The 19,774-nt window shown below is 40.6% G+C and overlaps 1 protein-coding gene across 2 annotated transcripts in view; it reads right to left on the bottom strand.

Moving 5' to 3' along the window:
- Positions 1-4,398: 4,398 nt before the first annotated feature.
- RERG (RAS like estrogen regulated growth inhibitor) overlaps positions 4,399-19,774 on the bottom strand; it is a 114,393-nt gene continuing 99,017 nt past the window's right edge. For both annotated transcript variants that reach the window (XM_075440616.1, XM_075440626.1), the window contains exons 4-5: positions 12,914-12,987; positions 4,399-12,195 (exon numbers count right to left, since the gene is read on the bottom strand). In XM_075440616.1, coding sequence (XP_075296731.1) covers positions 11,788-12,195; positions 12,914-12,987 — 482 coding nt within the window. In that variant the 3' untranslated portion in view covers positions 4,399-11,787. The remainder of the gene's footprint in view (positions 12,196-12,913; positions 12,988-19,774) is intronic.

The raw sequence follows: 19,774 nt of genomic DNA, 5'->3' as shown, positions 1-19,774 counted from the left end.
TTCTGCATAGAGGCCAAAGTCTGAGGTGTGCCAAGTATTATTGCTCTAATCCTGTCTGGTGCTAGCTATTTGCTCAACACTAGATAGAATATATGGAAGAGAAAGTAAATCTCTCAGTGCCAAAAGACTTGATTTAACTAACATACTTTGAACTCTTCTGATAAGCATCTTGGAAAGAATGGTTGTTGACTTGGCAAGAAGGTGATTTTTTTGACTGAACCGGAAGGGAGAAGATGCCTACACAGAAAGGCAGAGAAAGAAAATACACAGGCCTTAAATGGTGTTGTTAGTGTAGTTAGAAGAGTGCAAGACAGGTTAATAGACCCAAGATGGCAGCAGACTTTGGGGAAAAGCAGCTCAGTGTGAGTTGCCAAAGCCTTTGAAGTCAGTACTGACAATTTTTATTGCTGTCCCTATTGGAAAAGTTTTAAATGAATTTTAGAAAGGGATGTAATTGGTTTGAAGGAATGACTGAACATGTAATTTTCAGGTCATGCTTTACTGAGTATGGAAGCAGGCAGAAAGGGTACACCACTGTAGGGCTTAAATTGAAAAATGGAGATGGTTAGTGTGGGTGTTTGAACAGGGAGGAACAACTAGGAGACCACTTGTAGCAAAACGCTTTCAATGATCCATCCAGTAAGACTCAAACACATACTCCTTCCTCCCCCCCCCCCCATCTAACTGTGGTATTGTCAAGGTTAATGAAATTTTTAATCAACAAAACTAGAGAAAAATAGTAGTTGCTTTTGAATAAGCATCTTGATGTAGGTTAATCATTCTGGTAGGAACAGCACCCTCAACTCTTTCAATTTATTTAGTACAAAGGAAGGGAACATAGTTTTTTGATAGGAGCTGCTTCTTGATTTTTATTTTCTTTTTTAATCCCAGGGGTCATCAGAGGGTCATCAGATGATTACCACCCTCTTTTCCATGACAGGATCTCTGGGTGAGAGGGGTTATACGGGTCAATATTTAAAATTCCTCATAGAATTGCAAGATAACCCAGGTTGGAAGGGACCTATGGATGTTATCTAGTCTACTCTCCACTCAGAGGAGGGCGAGCTAACATCATGTTCCAGAGAAAGGTATTGCTTTTCCTCTCTTGTGCTACAAGCTACCTTTTCCTTAAAGACTACATTATTCACGTAAACAAAATGAACCAGTTAAAAATGTTTTTATCAGCTAGTACTTGTGTGTTTGTATGTTTAAATTATGCAATATCATCACTTTGCTTTTTGAGTACTGGTGACATACAGAAGACAAGATTTGTTTTCAAGATGTGACAAGAGACCTCTCCCTGAACAAAATCTTCACGTTTTGGTGCGTTCTGTAAATGTTCGTCATTGCCATAGCCACAATGGCAGACTTTGGTAGTAGTCACGTGGTAGTCTAACACAAGCTTTAAAAAAAAAAGTCTTGCAATAGTCTCGGTGATCACCTTGGCAATTTTATTGTGTGGTTTCATGCATACTTAGGTCATCTTTTTCTTTCTCCCTGTAGTCACAAGACTTAAAACCTGTGACAAAGAAAGGTTCATCTTAAGTATTATTTTTTACCCAGTACACAAGACCTCAAGAAAATGCCTCTGTCATGGGACTGAAAGGAATCTGGTCTCACAAGAACTGTAGTGACAGTTTTCACAAATACATATATTTAACACAATATGCCATAGAACTATGAAAAAGGATTATTATGGATCCCTTGCATCCATTCAAGGGAACAGAGGCATAAGGGTAAAGATTCAAATTCCAAAGTTCCTGAAAACATACCGGGAATGATTTTTATCAACTTCAGTAAACTATGAAACAGGTCTTAACTAACTTATTTGCTCTGGTTCAAAAGGGGGAAGTCTGAGGTTGTCTGAAAACTGAACTTCTCAGTGCAGGTCTTTGGGCAGTGAATTTCTATGTATTCTACTCATGTCCTGCTGTGTGTTTTCGTACTGGATAAGAAAAATTGATTCAGAAAAGTGCCTCTCAAAGTTCTTATTGATACATTCACCTTTCTTTGGGAGTTTCTGAAAACTTTCCGTGACTACTACCAAACTCTGCCATTGGTACGCATTCACTTCTTGTAATTAGAAGCAGCGTATTTCCTTCTTGGAACTTCATAGCCACGATAAGCATGTTGAAAACACCACGCTTTTCGTGCTTTTTGTGTTCAGAGTTCAGAATGGTCACGGAAGTGACTGGATCAAATCCATGAACAACCATGTGTGAAAAGTGCATAGCCTTTCTGCCTCGAAGCTGAAAAGCATGGTGTGGCTGTAAATCAAGTGCAGATGATAAAGAGACATCATCTGCAGCTGGAGTTGTTGGTCAGCTGATAGGTGTGGCCAAGAACTTGCTGTGTCAAGCCACATGAAAACCCCGTGATGGTGCAGATCTGAGGCTTGCAAACCACACCGAGGTGGTGTGTTTCTTCTCGGAAAGTGCTTGCATTAGAGACTTCTCTTTGAGATACTGTGACTGGTTGTCTGAAATCTCTTTCTGGAGTCTCCTAGAGCCTCTGGGTGCTGTTCCACACCTTCCTCAGTGTCTAGTGACGTGGTGTGCCCAGCCTCAGTCACCTTAACACAAGGCGGCACCATGAAGTCTGAGGAGGGTAATGGAGAGGTCAGCAACTAACTTTCCCCGCTGGATTCCTAAGTAAGCGCAGAGCAGGACACAGCCTTAATGATCTCTGTGCCATCTAGAGGGGAAACAGACATTCAGACATGTGAATGGAAGTGAGAGAGTTCTGGGCTATATACACATTATTTTCTGATTTGAGACCTGGGCTAGACAGGCAGAAGGAGCAACTCATGGAACCCAAAGCACGTGGCATTTTTCCATCTGAAATACAGAGAATGCTTTGGGCACATGGGTACTGAACTACACACTGCTTTTTCTTCCTGGTCACTGACAGAATATTATGAGCTGTCAGTAAATTATATTGGCTCTGATGTTTGTATTTTATTAAGCCTTCCTACATGATAAATCGAATCTCGTTCAACAAATCTCCACAGTCTCGTTTACCCTAAAGGACTCATTTCAGTATACTAAGAAAAATAAGAAAAACAAACCAAACAACAAATTTCTTAATCCTCAGACTCTTAAAATAGAAAATAAATATTTTTAAAAAACTAAATTAATTTTTTTCCTTGAGTTGATAGTTATTGTTCCCTTCACTCATCTTTAAATATGGAAAATTGACTACACCAGTGGTTAGTAACCTCACATGATCTGAGATCATGACATGCTCTGTGTAACTATCTATACAGAGCAACTTGTTTTAATAAAGGTTTATGGCCATCCACGAGAATGAGAACAAGAGGCCTATTGATCAGAAGTTAACACCAGAGAACTACACTGTATATTGAATTGTGGATGAGCTTATAAAAAAGGTTGGAATGGCTGTCCCAGAGATATTTTCTTTTTAAAATATTTGTGAGAAATAGCTGTCTTTGGCAGCTATCTAGATATTTTCACTGAGCTTCTCATGGTAGTATCTAAATTAAAGTGTGGTGAGGACTGTTTTTTGTAAATGTGTTCTAAATATTTCACTTTAAAAACAAAACCAAACCGACCACCAAATCACTAACCTTTCGCATCAACAATTTCAAGTTTTTCCTTGAAGAGGACAGAATTTGGTGGTGAAAACTTTGGACCAACACATGGGCAAAGCGTGGCAGAACATCCTGCCTATCTTGTTACAGATGTGCTCGGAACCTTCTGGATTTCTGTCTGCAGCCATCTCTGAAATCCCGAGAAATGCTCAAGGGCTACAAAGGTAAATTAAACACTGTGAACTTTCAGTCTCCAGCTCTTTTTTTCTACTGACATCAGTTTGCAAAAATTGGAGTGGCAGTAGGTTTTATTGGGAAAAACATCTGAAACCAGGCTGGTAACTAACTCTTTGCTTCCGAATGATGAAAAACCTAGCCCAGAAGTGAAGACCTTATCACCTGCTAACAAAATGTACCATCTCATCCATCTCTTCTTTCCTCCCTGCAGTAATAATTATTTCAAAAGAATCTGAGATTAAACCTCAGATAACAGCTGATCACCATGTATAAATGTCAGAGTCTGTCGGAGACCTTTAATTAGCTTCTTTTCTAGGAAGTCTGCAGATCTCTCTCTTCCCTACCATTCTCCTTCTCCGAAATAACTTTTTGCCATTTCTGGTGTCATTCATGGTATGTTCCCTGTTGAGTTATAAACTTAAATGTTTTAACTCCACCCCAGGGAACTACTGTACTTCAGAGAAAGTGCTTAAATGAAGTTGCAAGCTTTTTTGCATTTCTTGTGCTTATTTCAAGTACTGAAAAACAGAAGAAAGAAGCAACAGACAACTCATGGGTCTATTAAAAGAAATTTAATATTTATCGAACTTTTCCAACATTCTTTTGCTCTTTTCAGTTCGCACAGACATACCATTCTTTTGTTTATGGATTTCCATGAAATATATTTTGACGTAAGAAGACTATATATATTTAACATGGTTAATAACACTCACTGTTTTGGCACTGAATTGTATTCTAGAGAGGGAAAATACAGCCTGCTTTCAGAGCGCAAAAGTGAAATAATTTGGATTGGAATAGTTATAAACTTCTATCCCAGATTTGTACTGAATTGAGCTGAATGTTTACATGAATGTAGTTGAGATTTTTATCTGTCCTTAGGAGACACAAGGTTTTCAAATATCAAGTGCCAATATTCAGTGTTCTAGCAGAAGCTTTTGTGTGGAACTGCAGAACTAGAGAAAGCTCTGCACAGAGAAAGCCTAAGAACAAAAAGAAAGTTGTTTGGATTTTTTTTAAAACGAGGTTTTTCTTTTTCTCTTTTGTTTTCTTTTTCTCTTTTTTTCTTTTTCTTTTCTGCAGAAGCTGAATAGAACTGCAGACTTCAAAAGAATTTTCTGGATTTTTGAAAGCAGAAATCAGTGACTCAGAGGACGAGTTCTATTGCTGGCATTTCACAAGCCACTGCGATGACTTCAGACAACTGATTTACCTTTTCTATGCCATTTCCTTTATTGAAAAGAAAAAAGAGGTTGTGGGAGATGATTTTGGTGTTTTCTCGGATTGTTTTGAGACCTTGCTCACTCTTCTACTGCTGCTCTTTGGAGTTGAGGAGTGGCTGCTGTGAGAGATTTCTAGGTAGACAACTGATTTTTCTTGGACTTCAGACTTGTTTCAAAATTTGGTTCTCACTTGCAGAAGTGATGAGCAGCTGAACCCCAAGAGAATGAAATGAAATCTGCTTGCAGATGTTGATACAGCATGCCAGATTTGTGTGTATGGGAGAGATCACGTCTCCCTACAGCAATGAACCCTCTCCATGACATGAAATTCTTACTGTCATCAGAAAACTTGACTTGTTTAGGTCAGGTTTTAAAAGTACATGCTTTTGGATGTGACAATCCTGAGATCTCATACTCCTTTGAAAGTTTTGGGGGCAATGTTGTAGTGGCACTGATTTTTGAAGATTTGCACAGAATCTGGGTGCTTTTTGCACCAATGGGTCGCTGGTGCTACTTCACATATTCTTTTATCATGTTACAGTTGTTAAGATTCCAGGGAAAATTATGCTTTTGAATTCCAGAGAAAAATGTCATATTCCTCTATTTGCAGCTAGTCCTGTTGAAAATGAATCATGAATAGTACAGCTGGGATAAGACCAAGTAAAGTTGTTTAGAGATATTTGTTTTCAGTAACTTAAAAGCTAACCCTGAAATACTGAACAATCCAGAAACTTTATTAAAAGCTGGATAACAGAAACTTGGCATTAATTACAAATTCCAGCCCTAATATCTGTTGCATATTAATAATTTTATTTCTTTTAAGTTAGATTTGCAAAGAGAAACAAACCCAAGTCTAAGCCCCCAAATATTCCACTTTCTCTGAATACTTATTTTGGTTGGATCACCTGTGCACCATTGTTAAACTATTAAATCTTGCAATTGCTTTTCAGGAAAATGGGAGTTTCACCTTTATTTAAGTTCTGTCCCTTTGGGGTTATTTATTGTTTCTTTTATTTGAATTTTTTCCTGTCAGAAGTTCCTTCTGTGTCTCCTTGTTATTCCTTGTAGCAATGACAACTTTGACTAGGCTAGGGGAAGCATGATGGAGTTAAACTGTGTGTACTGACAAAGTAGTTTCATAATAAACCATTGATTTATAATTTATTGATATATTCTTGTAACTAGAAATTGCTAGATTTTGAAATGAGGTTCTGTAAATTCCTGATACTACATAAGTAAAATTAAAAATGAAAAAAAATGTGTAGTTTTTTGTCTGTGAGGTATAATTTGAGGTCTGTCTATAAAATGTTTTCATTTTTTAATTATTATTCTGCATGTTAATATTTCATGGTGGGACGTAGCTGCTCCTAGTCATACGGAATGTTTCAGTCTGGCTTAGGACCATGGTACTTGACAAAGGGCTCTGCAATTTAATTATTAGATGATCTTTTCTCAACAAAATTTGACTTGCAGCTCTTCAGAGCAGCTGTGTTCAGCTTTAAGAATTTACATCCTGAGACATTTGTAAATACCGCATTCCTGTGAGAGGGACTTTGAGAAGTGATACAGTCTCTTTGCCCACATAACATCCCTGGATATCACAGTGTATTGCCACCTGCCATTTAAAAAATCCCTTCTTTTAAAACAATAGCAGTGGGAAAAGAAAAATGCTGAATGCTGCTTTTTGGGGAACCTAGCAGAGGTAAAAGAGACCAGCCCAAAAAGGCAGAAGACCAAACTCCCATCATATTCTCCAATTTATTAGATGCCAGCAGTGTAAACTTGCCTCCCATTTTCCTACCAGTGTACTTCAGACCAAAAATGGAGGAGAGATCCTTCAAGTGGAGAGAGGTTGGCTCTTGGAGACTTTTCCCCACACTTTGGCTACCAAGGCCGTGAACCAGGGGCTTGACCCGTCCCATGCATAACCCTGCTGGAGTCAGTGGAGCCCTGCCCCAGGAACACAGCCTGTCTCTTTCTGCTGCGAGCTGCAGTAATAGCTTTCCTGACGTGGGACTGTGTTTACAGAAACCAGACTGAACGGGCCTCACGCAAGCCATCATTATCGCTTCCTAGTAACCTTGCAAAGCACAGGACGACAAGCCGCTGCTCTCTATTGTCATACATTTTCATAAACCTGCAGTAATTAGTGCCTGGCAACTGTAATGGGAATAAAGTACACAACATCAGAGTTTCTAAGATGACACTGTTTTCATTATACGTTTAAATTTTCAAAGAGCATAAAGGCAGATACACCAAAATGCCAAGGAGCCTTTTTTAATTAAAGCCTCTATCTTTTTTCTTTTCTTCTCAAGATACGCAAACGGATTGAGCCATCAAAGAGAAAGATAAAAGGAACCCCAAACACTGTTGATACGTAGCCATTATGACTACAGCTCCATATTTTGCAGGAAACATTATTTTGACTGGAGCAAGTTACAGTGCAGCTTGATGTAACTCCAGGCTGCTTCGCAGTGCTACAGCAGCAGACAGTGACTGGAAAGATGCCTCACCTACTTTTGGGAGGTTTCACCTCACAGCGTAGATCCTGCACCCAGTTTTCATGCAGTGCTCTGCCAGAGGTGGAATTTTTAGATCCCCCCCTCCACTGCAGTTCAGCTGTTTACAAGTGCGCTTTGGGCTACTTGGACGGCCCAGGTTTGGAGGAAAACAAGAGAGTGGTTTACAGCTGGTTCCCCTCTTCTGCAATGAAGCTTCCTCTGCTACAGCTTGATACCCACACTACGTGCGACTGTTCACCATTGATGTGATGTACCTGGCATAAGGTACACATGCTGCACCTTCCCTTCTGAACAACAGTGCATTGTGGTTATCCTCGGAAAACGGGCATAGCTGTCAGCAGGTGAAAAGTTGTCTCTGTCCAAATCAGTCACATAAATCTCCCAGACCTCTTAGCCCAAAATTTTACCTGAGAAGCTTGGGATCAAGATCCATGTTAGCTAGCAGGACAGAATTTGGGCGATGGGTTTCACCAAGGTCATTTAATACCGCTGGCACTGCAGCTTTCTTGCTTAGCCTTGAAACAGCTAACAAGGACATTTGGTTCTGTTCTTCACTGTAGATGCTGCCCGACCTCTCGATTGCAGCCACATAAGTTCAGATAAACTGATCCAAATGCTGAAGTGCTTATTCAGGCAAAATTCACTGTTTGTTTTCCTTAGATAAGATTAAATAAAAACTGAATCAGGACTTCTGGAACTGGCTCCTTAAAAGCTGGAAGACAACACTTCAGAGACAACTAACAAAAGATCAATGTGGAGGAGTTCAGTACAGAGTGCACTATTTTTTTATTTTTATTTTTGTTTTTATTTTTTCTTATATATTATCTACAAGCACAAGCTTTCATATTTTTAATGTAAAAATGCATACAGATCATTATATATATAAAAATCAACTAGCCTTGTAGCAAGCTGCCAGATGCAACTATCCCCAGGTTTGGGGACAAATTGTCTGGATCCAGGTGCAAACCCAGCAGCTGATCCTCACTTCCATCTGCGGCTGCACCAAACCCCCAGATATGAAGATTATCAAAGTTCTAGGGAAGTCTTGGTTCCTGATCCAGGTCTTGCAGCATGGGCATGACTAACTCTTCATCAATTGAAGATAAATATTTTAAAACTTCATAAATGACAATCAACTTGTTGTAGGTAACAAGTAACCATTTCACCTTTCCTCCCCCTTCTTCTTTACTGTCCTTCCCATCCTTTCTCTGCAGAAATGGTAACGGGCAGAGGAGAGGAGTTTAATGTTAGTGTCATATACGTACATTTAAATAGCAGCAGTAGAAACAGAATTTAAACTGTTGATGTCTGCTGCAGAAAGGCTAACAAATGTGGGTTCATGTTGCATTTAGCCTTTTCAATGCTTGGGCACTTTTTGGCTCAATTTGCACATTGTAGAAAAATGACATATTTATAGCATAGCCAATAATATGTTGCAACATTGTGAGCAACGGTAAATCAGACTGCATTTAAAACTATGTAATATGTATCAACAGATTATAATATACTATATTATAACTGGCTTGCAAGTAGCCCATTACACCAAGGAAAAAAAAATTAATGAGCAATTAAGTAAAGAAATTTGTGTTCATGTGGGAGGAAAGGTCACAAAACAGCAGCCTCCATTTTGACCGAGTGTTTATCGTGCTTGACAGTTTACATATTCAGTCTTCGCAAAGGAACATTACTATTTTTATTAGAGGTTCTTTATGTAACAAGCCATGTTTGCACAGTGGAACATTTTCATTCACCAGGATTTTATAATGTCTCCAGACAGACATTATAAAAGAAGATACAATTTGCTGGGATTCTTTTGGAAGGTATTAAAAGTCATAACTTAGCCTCTCCTTCCTTTCAACTCTCCTAATACGAATATGATTAATTTATTTTGTCTTTTAATTCATATATTACCTTTCTGCATTTTAAATGCAGCTTTACCCTGAAACCCAAGGAAGGTTTTCAGAGAAAAGAACTGCTGAAGTTGTCTTAGAGAGGGATAAATCAATTGCTTAGAATACCGACCTAATGGTTCTCCTCATCAGCTATGTTGCCATGGGATTGCAGGTAAGGATTTTGCTTGCTTCAGATTCATATAACGGCACTGATTTGGAAAATACCAGAATGTCTTCGTGAAATGCTCACTTTAGCTCCTAACACTGTAACACACGTTTGCAAGTTCAGACCTTCAGCTAATAACTAGTGGTGCGGGAATAGGCACTAACTCTTCCTTTTACACTCATATTGATTCTGCATTACTAATATGACCAAAAATGGCAAAACTTCTCTCTTTTCTTTCACAGAAAAGAGTGATACGACCAATAGTTTGGGCACAGGTGTGTCATGGAGACAGTGATGTCACCTGTTGAGAGAACCTCCTGCCCAAGCAGCACATGGCAAAGTTTCCATTGCAGTGCATGTAGCTGGTACACGGCAACATACCTGAATATGAGGACCAAAATATAGATATTGATTCCAGAAGTGGAATGAATTTTCACTATCTAGAATGGAGGAAACAAAGAAAATTGGCAACAGTACAAATAAAACATACACCTGAATTTGATGGTCTTTGATGCTGGTTGGGTAAAAGATGAGGGTGAGAGAATGTTTACAAAAAATTTACTTTGCTAAACTATCTTTAAGTGAGTCTTTTTCAGAAGTCCTGGCTTGGGACTTTTCTCTGTCCACAGGGATATACAGGCTTGATTCTCCAGCCAATTCCAGCTCTTCTATGGCTACCTATAACTCTACAAAGTGCTATCCAACCAGATATCCTCACTCTCCTACCTCTGTGGCAATTTGCGTTTGATAGCTTTTTGGCGTTACTTCCTTACAGAGGCAAATAACCACATAAAGTACGAAGCAGTGGAGAATAAAGTTTTAAGTAGTTGCTACAAGGGGGCTATTCCTCAAAGGAGAGTACTGCTAATATTCCCATTTGTGTTCCCAGTCTTTGGCTGTGGTTCTACACAATGGCAGCCTGAGCTGCACACCACGCTGCCTAGAGGGATGCAACACAACTGATGGAAGATGAGCACAATCTGAATGAAAGTCTTTCAGTCTTGGTTCTTGCATCTCTTAGCAAGCCAAGTAACAACGCAAAACTTCACAGCTGGCTTCAACGAGATGCATGAGGGAGGAGAGAGGAGCGAAAAATGGACACCTTTTATCCCAAGCACCAAAATCTGATAAAATGCACTTCAGTTGAATATGCCAGATAGAGTCACAAAAAACCTGTGCTGGTTTAAACCACAGAGTGCTTCAAGCAACATCTGGAAGTTTAAACAGCTGGAAATTTTGGCCTTCTGATATAGTAGAGGCCATTCACATCTGATTTTACATTTGGGCTTAGACTTTAATACTTGTCTTCCCATGGATTCAGTTCTTCTTCCATATAAGATAGAATAAGAATTACTTGAATTGCAGTAAGACCGAAACAAAAATGTAAACAAAAAGCTAAAAACTACCCATAACTAAATCAATAGTAATCTGGTTATTTTTTCAGTTTGATTTCTCAACACGTACACTCCCATTTCCCCAAGTAGAGTACTGCACTTTGAGGGAGAAATGCTGAAATGCCACTGGACTAGCTGATTATTTCTTGATGAATTCTGCAGTTTCAGAGGATCTGGAAAAGTGGCTGAACTTCATCTCTGTTGAAACGTGTGTCTTGCTGGCTAAACACTCCGTGAAATAGACCTTTCCTATATTTTTTGCATACTTTGCTAAGAACATCAGCACTCCTACAGTTGACAAAAATAACACGAAGGAAGGACGGTTTGGAGTAAAAGCACACAATGCACCGATTTAGAGCTGGTGAAAGGTGTCAGATGAACTTCCTGGTACAACACAGCAGCCTCTACGTGTATTCAGTCCTTGAGAACACCAGTTATGATGGTTGTTGATGGACTGAGGGCTGAATCTCACTCTCCAATGGCTACTGAGCAGCTGGCTGGCTGGAAATGATGTTTAGGCACTACTGACTTGCAGGGGATTGGAGCCAGCCTTACTGAAGCAGGAGACACTGTCAGTGCCAATCCCCACAATTATCTAGTCCTTTGGAGACGCAGTGTGGCTAAATACATTTCAAAACAGGAAAAAAGTCTGACCCTGTGTTACTCGAAAAAGTGATGTGGTTTGTCTTTTTTTTTTTTTTAATTGCAATGCTTTGACCATTTTTAATTAAATGTGCTCTGCCTGCCTCATCCCTAATCCAAGCTAATATGCTCTAAAATGCTTCTCTGGCTTAGTACAGCTCTTTTTAGCTGCTGATTTTGGTAAGCATCTTATTAATTGCCTGCTTGACGTGGGTGGTGGAGCTTCGCCTCCGAGTCTTGCCCTGGACCATCTTTCGACGCCGTACCTCGCGACAGAGCTCATAGAAAGCCTCCATAATGTTGCCCTCTCCTGTGCAAGCAGAGCACTCATAAAAAGCACATGCTAGTTCTGTGGCCAGCTTTTCACCTTCCTCTGTGCTGACCTGCCTGGAGTGATCCAAGTCTGCTTTGTTCCCCACGAGGATCAGGGTGACATTTTTGGGTTTTTTAACTTCATCCAACAAGTTCTTAAGTGGCAGCACTTCCTCAAAGCTGCCTCTGTCCGTGATGTCGTAAACGAGCACGAAGCCTTCACCCCATCGCACATGTCCCTCTTTCTGAATAGCGTCCTCCTGTTTTGAAAAGACAGACATCAGCCTTAGAAATGGGATTTATGAAAAAGACACCAGGCCTTCCGATAGACGTCAGTCCTCCAAAGCCTGCAAAGCCATGTACAACTACTTGACTTTGTACTTTACACACATCACCTCGTTTTATTGTGTGGCATAGGAGATCTACTCTACCACGGCACCACGGACTGCCTGTGGACAGGCTGGTCACGGGCCACTGGAACAGGGTCTCTGCTGAACAAACTGCATAGAACTGTGCAGCGTGAGCATCTGCCATGTTTTGAAAGGAAAGGGGATCTGGCTATGACAAAACTGCTCTTCACTTTGGCGGAATCAGTGATCGAGGCTGTCGAGCCTCACCACTTGACTGCAGAAATAGACTGTGACTTTATGCATAGTAATAACATCTTGGTGGGTTGGCCCTGAATCAAGGAATGAGAACAAAACCATTTTGATCCCAGAGTAAACCCTGACTTTGTTAGTTCTTCCAGTGTTTGGAAATGCTAGGCAGCGTTCCCTGCAGAAGGGTCTAGATCCAGCATGCTGGGTCTGGCAGCAAGCTGATGGTGGTGGAGCAGGGGGCACTCTGCTCAGAAGCAAACCTCTGTTCCCAGAAGCGGAGCACACCTGCCACCCACCGCACTGTTGCCACCACCGCACTCCCCTTCCCGGCTGTCTATCAGAGCCAAGGTATTGGATAACAGTACATGCACCCACGCACCTGACCAGCTGTATCTAGTATCTCCATGGAAACCACTTCATCATCAATGGTAGCTTGGTGACGATATGTAGACTCTAAAATAAGAACATACTTTGTGAAACATTAAAAGAAGGTATTTTTTTGTGTGTGTGTCTTCCTTACAGCTACCCCAGCACAAGACCTGAGATATGACGTTCAGCTTCACTAAATTTTATTCATTGAAGCTCTTCCAGCCATTCTGGAGCACACTCAAGCCCTCCTTTCTACGATGGGGACTATTTTCCCTCTCCCCATATGGCACAACTCTTTCTTCCCCACGTCTTACACCTACAAAGGGCTGTCCCTGCGGACACTGCACAAAGGACAGAGTTTCCTGTGGCAAAGATCTCTGCAAGGCTGCAGCCCGTTTTTCACGTTTGTTCACAGGGAAGGCTGCCATCTATGAGACACAAATACCACTACCCTCAATGTATCCAGCACAAAAGCCTGTCACTGCGTAGCCTGAAGTCTGACAAGATCCAAACCAGTATGGTTGCAGATCAGGGAACCTAACCACTAAGCTCAGGCCTTATACTGTGATAAAACTACAGAACAGTTAGTTATTTTAGGAATGTCTCTTTGAAACATGCTGAAATCATCACATTCCCCTCTTCTAGCAAGGGCTCAAGCAGTGATTTCCCTCTATATGGTTAATAACAATAACCAGTGGGCATAAAGCATACACACTATGCTACAGGAAAAAAAAGGAACCTATTTACTGTGTCCCAGGTTCTGGAATCAGGCAACGAATCAGATAGCTAATGACAAAAGGGCTTGTTTTATCTTAATGTGGTGATAAGTTAAGTTTGATAGCATTTGACCTAAAACTTGGGAAATTATCTGTGCTAACGTTCAGATTTATTACTGCTGCTAGCTCACAGATGTCCTATATCAAAAGGCAAAAGTGTATGCTGTAAAACTGCGGCCAGTGGCTATGAATGCTTTCCATTGTCAGAGACACAATTGTTTTATTTGTTGCAAATCTCTGCAATCAGAATGAAGACTATCTTTAAGGAAGCACATTTCTTGAATTCGAACTTCTGACAGCGCTCACGTTCGGTGAATGCCTTTTTTCGTTACATACTTAGGAATGTCACCTCATCATAGTGACGAATGTTTCCATGCTGTCAGTGCTGCAAACACTCTCTTCCCAAACCAAAAATGTCACTTCCCTCCTGTGCCACCTTAATTGCTGTAAGTAGCACAGCTGCCTCTAATAGGGACAAATGGTCAATTTAATTAGGCAGATGGGAAGCAATCTTGCTGTAGGGTTTCAGGCAATGAAGACTAGGTTTTTTCAAGGTTGTAAATACCCCTTCTGTTTAGTATTGCAAGGAGCTAGAGTCCCACCTTTGTGATCCTGAGGCTATACTAGCAGCAGTACAGTAAGATATCTGTAAGTCTCTCAGTGGTATGTCTTATCTGTCCCTTCTGTACACCCTCCTACCTGTAGCAATTCCCCCAGGGAATCCTGCAGAGGAGGCAGGAGCTCTAGTTTGGTGTGGAAGCTGCAGTGATGCACCTTCAGCAAGTTATTTCAGCAGCTAAAATATTCAGTCCTAGGTTGGGATTCCCTCTGGACGGTCATTCAGGACCTCATGCTTGGTCTCTTTGGGTGAGAGTGCTGTGAAGGAGATGGCTCTCTGAGCGAGCAAGGCAATGTTAGCTCCTCGCTTGTTTAGGCCTTGCAGTGCTTAAATGCCTTCAACCATCTGGCCTTGCTTGACAAGTAGCTGTTGAGAATTGGTCCATGCAACCTAAGACAGTGCTCACACAACCGTGTTTGCAGCATATCTGTGAAATGTCCTTCTTGGGATGCAGAGCCTGGGAGGCCATGCAGCTTCTCCCTGTGAAATGGGAGAACAAATCTCAAGAAGTAGACTTGTGCTTGCTGCAGAAAAGCAGCATGATTCTTAAATGATACTTGGGTTCTCAGAATAGGACTCCGGCGGCACTTGATGTTGCAAGTTTAATTCGCTTTGGCTGCTCACTTTGGGATGGAATTTGATCCTGGATGAGTAGCACTGGTTTGGGTCAGATTAGCGTAAATATATCTTAGTAGATGTGTCTCTGTTCCCGTGCTTTGGAATGTGCGGTAGCTGGGTGAATCTTAACGAGGAGTGTAAAACAGCTGGACGCTTAAAGCAGTTTTTGGTGTAATTGGAGACATAGCTTCTCCTTCAAGGGAACAGAAACATCTGAAGAATGTGATCCTCTTTTAAGTTATGCGCTCTGAAGCTGTGATTTCCAGCCTGTTCACATTGATCCCATGGTCCTTCACAAATGCATTGCCTTGCTTTGGGTTATATTAATGTAATTTTCCCTGTGCACTTTGTTTTTTTGAGACATGCAGCTAGAGAGAAATCAGATGACTTGAGATACCTGCTGGATCCCTAACCCATCCACAACGCAGGTGTCTGTGTGCTAAGCACCCCTGACTCCTATTAGAGTTGATGAAGTAAAGTAAGTGCTGGATATAGCTTGTCTGATCTCTCTCCTGGGATAAATCACATCTGAAAAGCATTTAGAAATCTAAAATTGGTCAGATGACTCCAGGCTGTAAATGTCTTATGCTTGTATCATTATGGTCAAGCAGAAAGCCAAGGGTAACACTGTACCAATGGCTCTGAAGATGACTACAGGCAACCTTCTGAGCTTCACATTGCCACTTGCACCAGGTGATGCCTACATACTATATCTACAGCTGTATGGCTAAAAGCTCATAGATAGAAGAGAAACCTCAGAGCTGTGTTGTGCTCTTTGTGTCAAAACTGCTAGCTGCAAAGCAGAGTTGGGGAGCTGCTGCTGCTGAGCTGTGGTGTGCCTGATGCTGCTAGCACTGTGGAAATAGCTGTATTTGGCAGTTTGCTTTGCTTCAGTAAAAGCAAATATGACCTGTTCTTGTTGTTTTCGGGGGTGTGCTATGTTTCTGTTTGTATTTCCAATAACAAGATCAAAGGTGCTGCTGATTGTGTGGCTTTGAAAGACGACACTAGGTTTCAGGGTCCCACTTGGTTATAAAGCTGCAATCCCCCAGCGCTCTTGCTGTGCAAAGCGCTCTTGGTTCTCACAGTCTCATCGTTTGAAAAATTGAAGTTTATTCCAGATACATTTAGAGCTGTCAAAAGGCCTGAGAAACATCTTGGCAAGTGGTAGCAGCTGGCTTGTTTTTAAGTCTATAACATATTGCCACAATAACTCATTAATAGGAACCGAATAAAATTTTCTAATTACCACAGCTGCCAAATAACAATGGAAATAATGATTTTTTTTTTTTTTTTTAATTTTTTTTGGGGGGGAGAGGGTGAAGTTTAGACACTCCCTTGGGGTTCTCTGTTAATAAGCGTGTTACAAATCTCCTTATTCTTCTGAGCAATACAATTTCAAAAAATGTAGGAAGACACCTGCTAAACCTATATAGAGAAAACTTTGAAGTCCATGATCCACAGCCCGTCCACTGGTATGATATTCAGTCACAGCTTGACCATATCGTGTCCTTGTGCTATGCTTATTGTGATATATTTACTAGAGTTTTGGCCTATAAGACTTAGCTGGTGATTTACCAAACCTATTTGTCCAGGACTTCCTGACCTATTGAATATATCTGTTCCAGAAGATTTTATTTTTTAGAGAAAAACTATTATCTGAGACATAACTGCTAGATCTTGGTTTATATTCAGTGATATAAAAAACTGTTTTCAGTACTTGTCTATTTTGGACAGGCAATATGTATCACGGGTATGTCACAGCTCTGGGAGGAAATATTTGCACCAGAAGGCTTTATTGCTTCTAGGAAAATACTTGTAGTAGGAGTAGGTAAATCAGCTAAGATGGAGCAATGACATACACCATTTCACATGTAAATTTAAGGTGCAGCCTGGTAAATATAAGTAGCAGCCTGGTTTATTTTGCTTGCTTTTAAATACAGAGGGACACAAACTTTATTTCCATTCAGAATTTTAGTTCATTTTTTTCAAGAAAGGTTAACAAAACAAGGGCATATAAAAATGCTCTAAAACTTTGGTCCCATGGTGGCTTTCAGCCAGTTGGATCTGAGAACTGCAAAAGACCTAGAGAAAGAGCTTTTGTGTAGCTGAATTTTCAGATCAAAAAGCTTCAGCTAACAGGCATGAACTTCTAAGTTATGGTTAAAGCCTTGTTGGACAGCAATATATTTAAAAGACTAAAATTTCCCATAATTATTTCTGATTACTTAATAAAGGTTCCTGTTGTTTGTGGGGTTTTTTTAATTAAACACCCTGCTCATTTAGACATCTGAAATCTTTGACATCCATCAGGACGGCACCTGTCTCTGTCACATTTGAGAACGGTGACTTTGGCAGCCCATTGGGAAAAAAAATTACCTCCATCGCTAACCCTGGTGCTGTTTGATATGTTCTCCAGAGACTTCCTCGAGCTTGCCTTTGAAAAATCTGTCCCACTCTGCATTTCCTTACTGCTTCAGAAATTTTTCACCTTTTAGAAAGCCCCTATAAGCTGAATGTACCTTCCTGACTCAGAAAGTCTCTCTCCTGCCTTCTTCTTTCTCCTACCCCAGCTGTTCTCAAAATTCAGCTGAATGTATTTTTCTTGTTTGCATCTGGCTATTACTTACTTCTTCCACGGTTTACTTTACAGGAGAGTTTTTATTTTGCAACCATCAGTGGTTTTACAGTAAGCACAGTACTGCCTTTGTGTATTTAGAACATATTTCTGATACTAATGCAGTGTACCCCCACATCTCTCTATTAACTGACACTACAGACCCAAAAATAGGCACAGTTGGGTTATTTATCAGTAATACCACCAAATGACATGCCATGGGTTGTTACACATGTAAAAGAAGAAAAAGTAGTAAAAAGAAAGTTACTGAAAGGAAACTTGCTGACTGACAGCTCTGATATTTGGACTTCAACTCTTCAGTGTTGTAAGTGCCTTTGTATGTGTACCCCCAAGAGTCAGGAAACGCAGAAGGAAAAGCTCCAGGAGGTTGTACAGTACCTGTGATGTGCTTTATATGTACAACTATTACACTACTCAAACTTTCATGTCAAGCTACAAATTTAAATCAAACTGTATGAAAGAAGGCATTTGTTTGCTGTGCTATTTAATTCGACTCTAAGGACTCTAGCCTGCTTGACATGCAGTCTGCCGTTGTGAACGCTGCTTTCAAAATTGATATGGTGATGTGCAGAGGAGTTTCTTTTCTAACTTCATTTTTGGCTCCTTTGGTTGCCTGCTACAAGGCTGCATTTGCTGTAATCAGAGTGGGGACTGCAGTACAGCAGGCATTCCCAAGCTAGTCCGATTAAAGCTGAGCACAGGAATGTCAGATGCGAGGCACTGCAGGCAGTGAGTGTGTCAGCTGGCTGAGCTGCTTTTAGCTGCCGTTTGCAGTCCAAGGTGAAGCTCTAAAATGTTTCCAGGTTGGGCAGAGGGTAGAGAGCCTATGAATGCCCCTAAGGAGGCACAGGGTAGAAGAGTCAGTGTCTGCTCTGGACGGTCAGCAGGCACGTGCCTCCACAAGCCAGGCTGCAGGGCTGCCCCTGGCCCACGCAGATGGGCACAGACCATCAGTAGGTGACATTGGAAGAAGCTTCAGGTGCTGTGGGGACTCACGGGGGACACATGCAAAGAAAACAGCTACTGCAGTATGAAACATGGAGAACAAATTCAGAAGAAATGAGGCTTCATTAGATCTGCTGCTCAGTGAGAAGTCTGGTTTTTATCATGTTTTCCTCTTTATAGTAAGTGGGAAGGAAAATAAATGGCTAGTGCATGCATGGTCCACTAGACTATATAAAATTTTTATCTCTGTGTGAAAGCTTTTGTTGCATCCCCAAAATGTGCTCTTTAGGCAGAACAGGTGGGAGAGGGAGATATAAAACTAGTTTACAGAAAAATATTCTTTTTCTTGTTGATATTTTCAATAAATAACATATTTTGCCCTCCAAACAGAAATCCTAGAATACAGTTTTTTTGAAGACAACTCTAAAAATAACTGGGAGTATGTCCACTTGCTGGGTTCTGCTGCATCTGATTTTCCTCCTGTGTGTGAGGACTGGGTTTCTTTTGAAAAGGGGAGTGGTGTTACATTTTCTCTCCTACAGGTCCCGTCCTTATTCAGCTTTTCCTGAGATAGGTAGAGAAAATGTGTACAGATACTTGGGAACTGCATTCATTAAGGCATGCTAGAACCATTGCTAAAACAAAACAAACCAAGCTGGAGCAGTGCTACGTAGTACGGAGTAAGCTTCAAGGCTTTAACTGTTTTTTTTTTTGTTTTTTTTTTTTAATTTTCTCATTTAACTTTTCCACCAGTACGAAGCAGAGGCATTGGTTCCTGTTGGGAATTATGCTCATGAAAAGTTTAAGTCTAAATAAACGATATTTTGCTACACTTTTCTGTTTGATTGAGGCAAGAAGTCTTTGTTAGTGAAGCTGAGACTTTCACATTGTTTCTGCCAATGTAAATGAAAACTAACCAGTGAGACTTTTCTCACACCTAAAACAGGCAAAACAAAAGCCTGCTCTCCTGAAGGAGCAAAACAAAGCACTGGAAACTTCTGCTCATCTGGAGAACATTTCAGAATATGATGAACAAGAAAAGTAGGGGCAAAATATTTTGCAGCTGTAGCTACAGCAGAAGCAGCCACTGCGATTCCTGATTTTTGCTGTCTGTTGAGCTACTGTAAAAAGGCAATATTTTTATTACTGGCATCAGGAATATCTTCATCCTCAGACTCATATGAAAGAAAACAAACCACACATTCAGATAACTGCTTCCCATGTTATTTTAAGCATCTGCCTCTGCTGCTCTCAATTACAATTTCATCATTTCAA

Source organism: Opisthocomus hoazin, chromosome 1 (genome assembly GCF_030867145.1).
Source record: "Opisthocomus hoazin isolate bOpiHoa1 chromosome 1, bOpiHoa1.hap1, whole genome shotgun sequence".
In the NCBI taxonomy this organism is placed as follows: Eukaryota; Metazoa; Chordata; class Aves; order Opisthocomiformes; family Opisthocomidae; genus Opisthocomus; species Opisthocomus hoazin.
The sequence above is the reverse complement of the archived record's forward strand: the minus strand, read 5'-3'. Positions and strand labels throughout refer to the sequence as shown.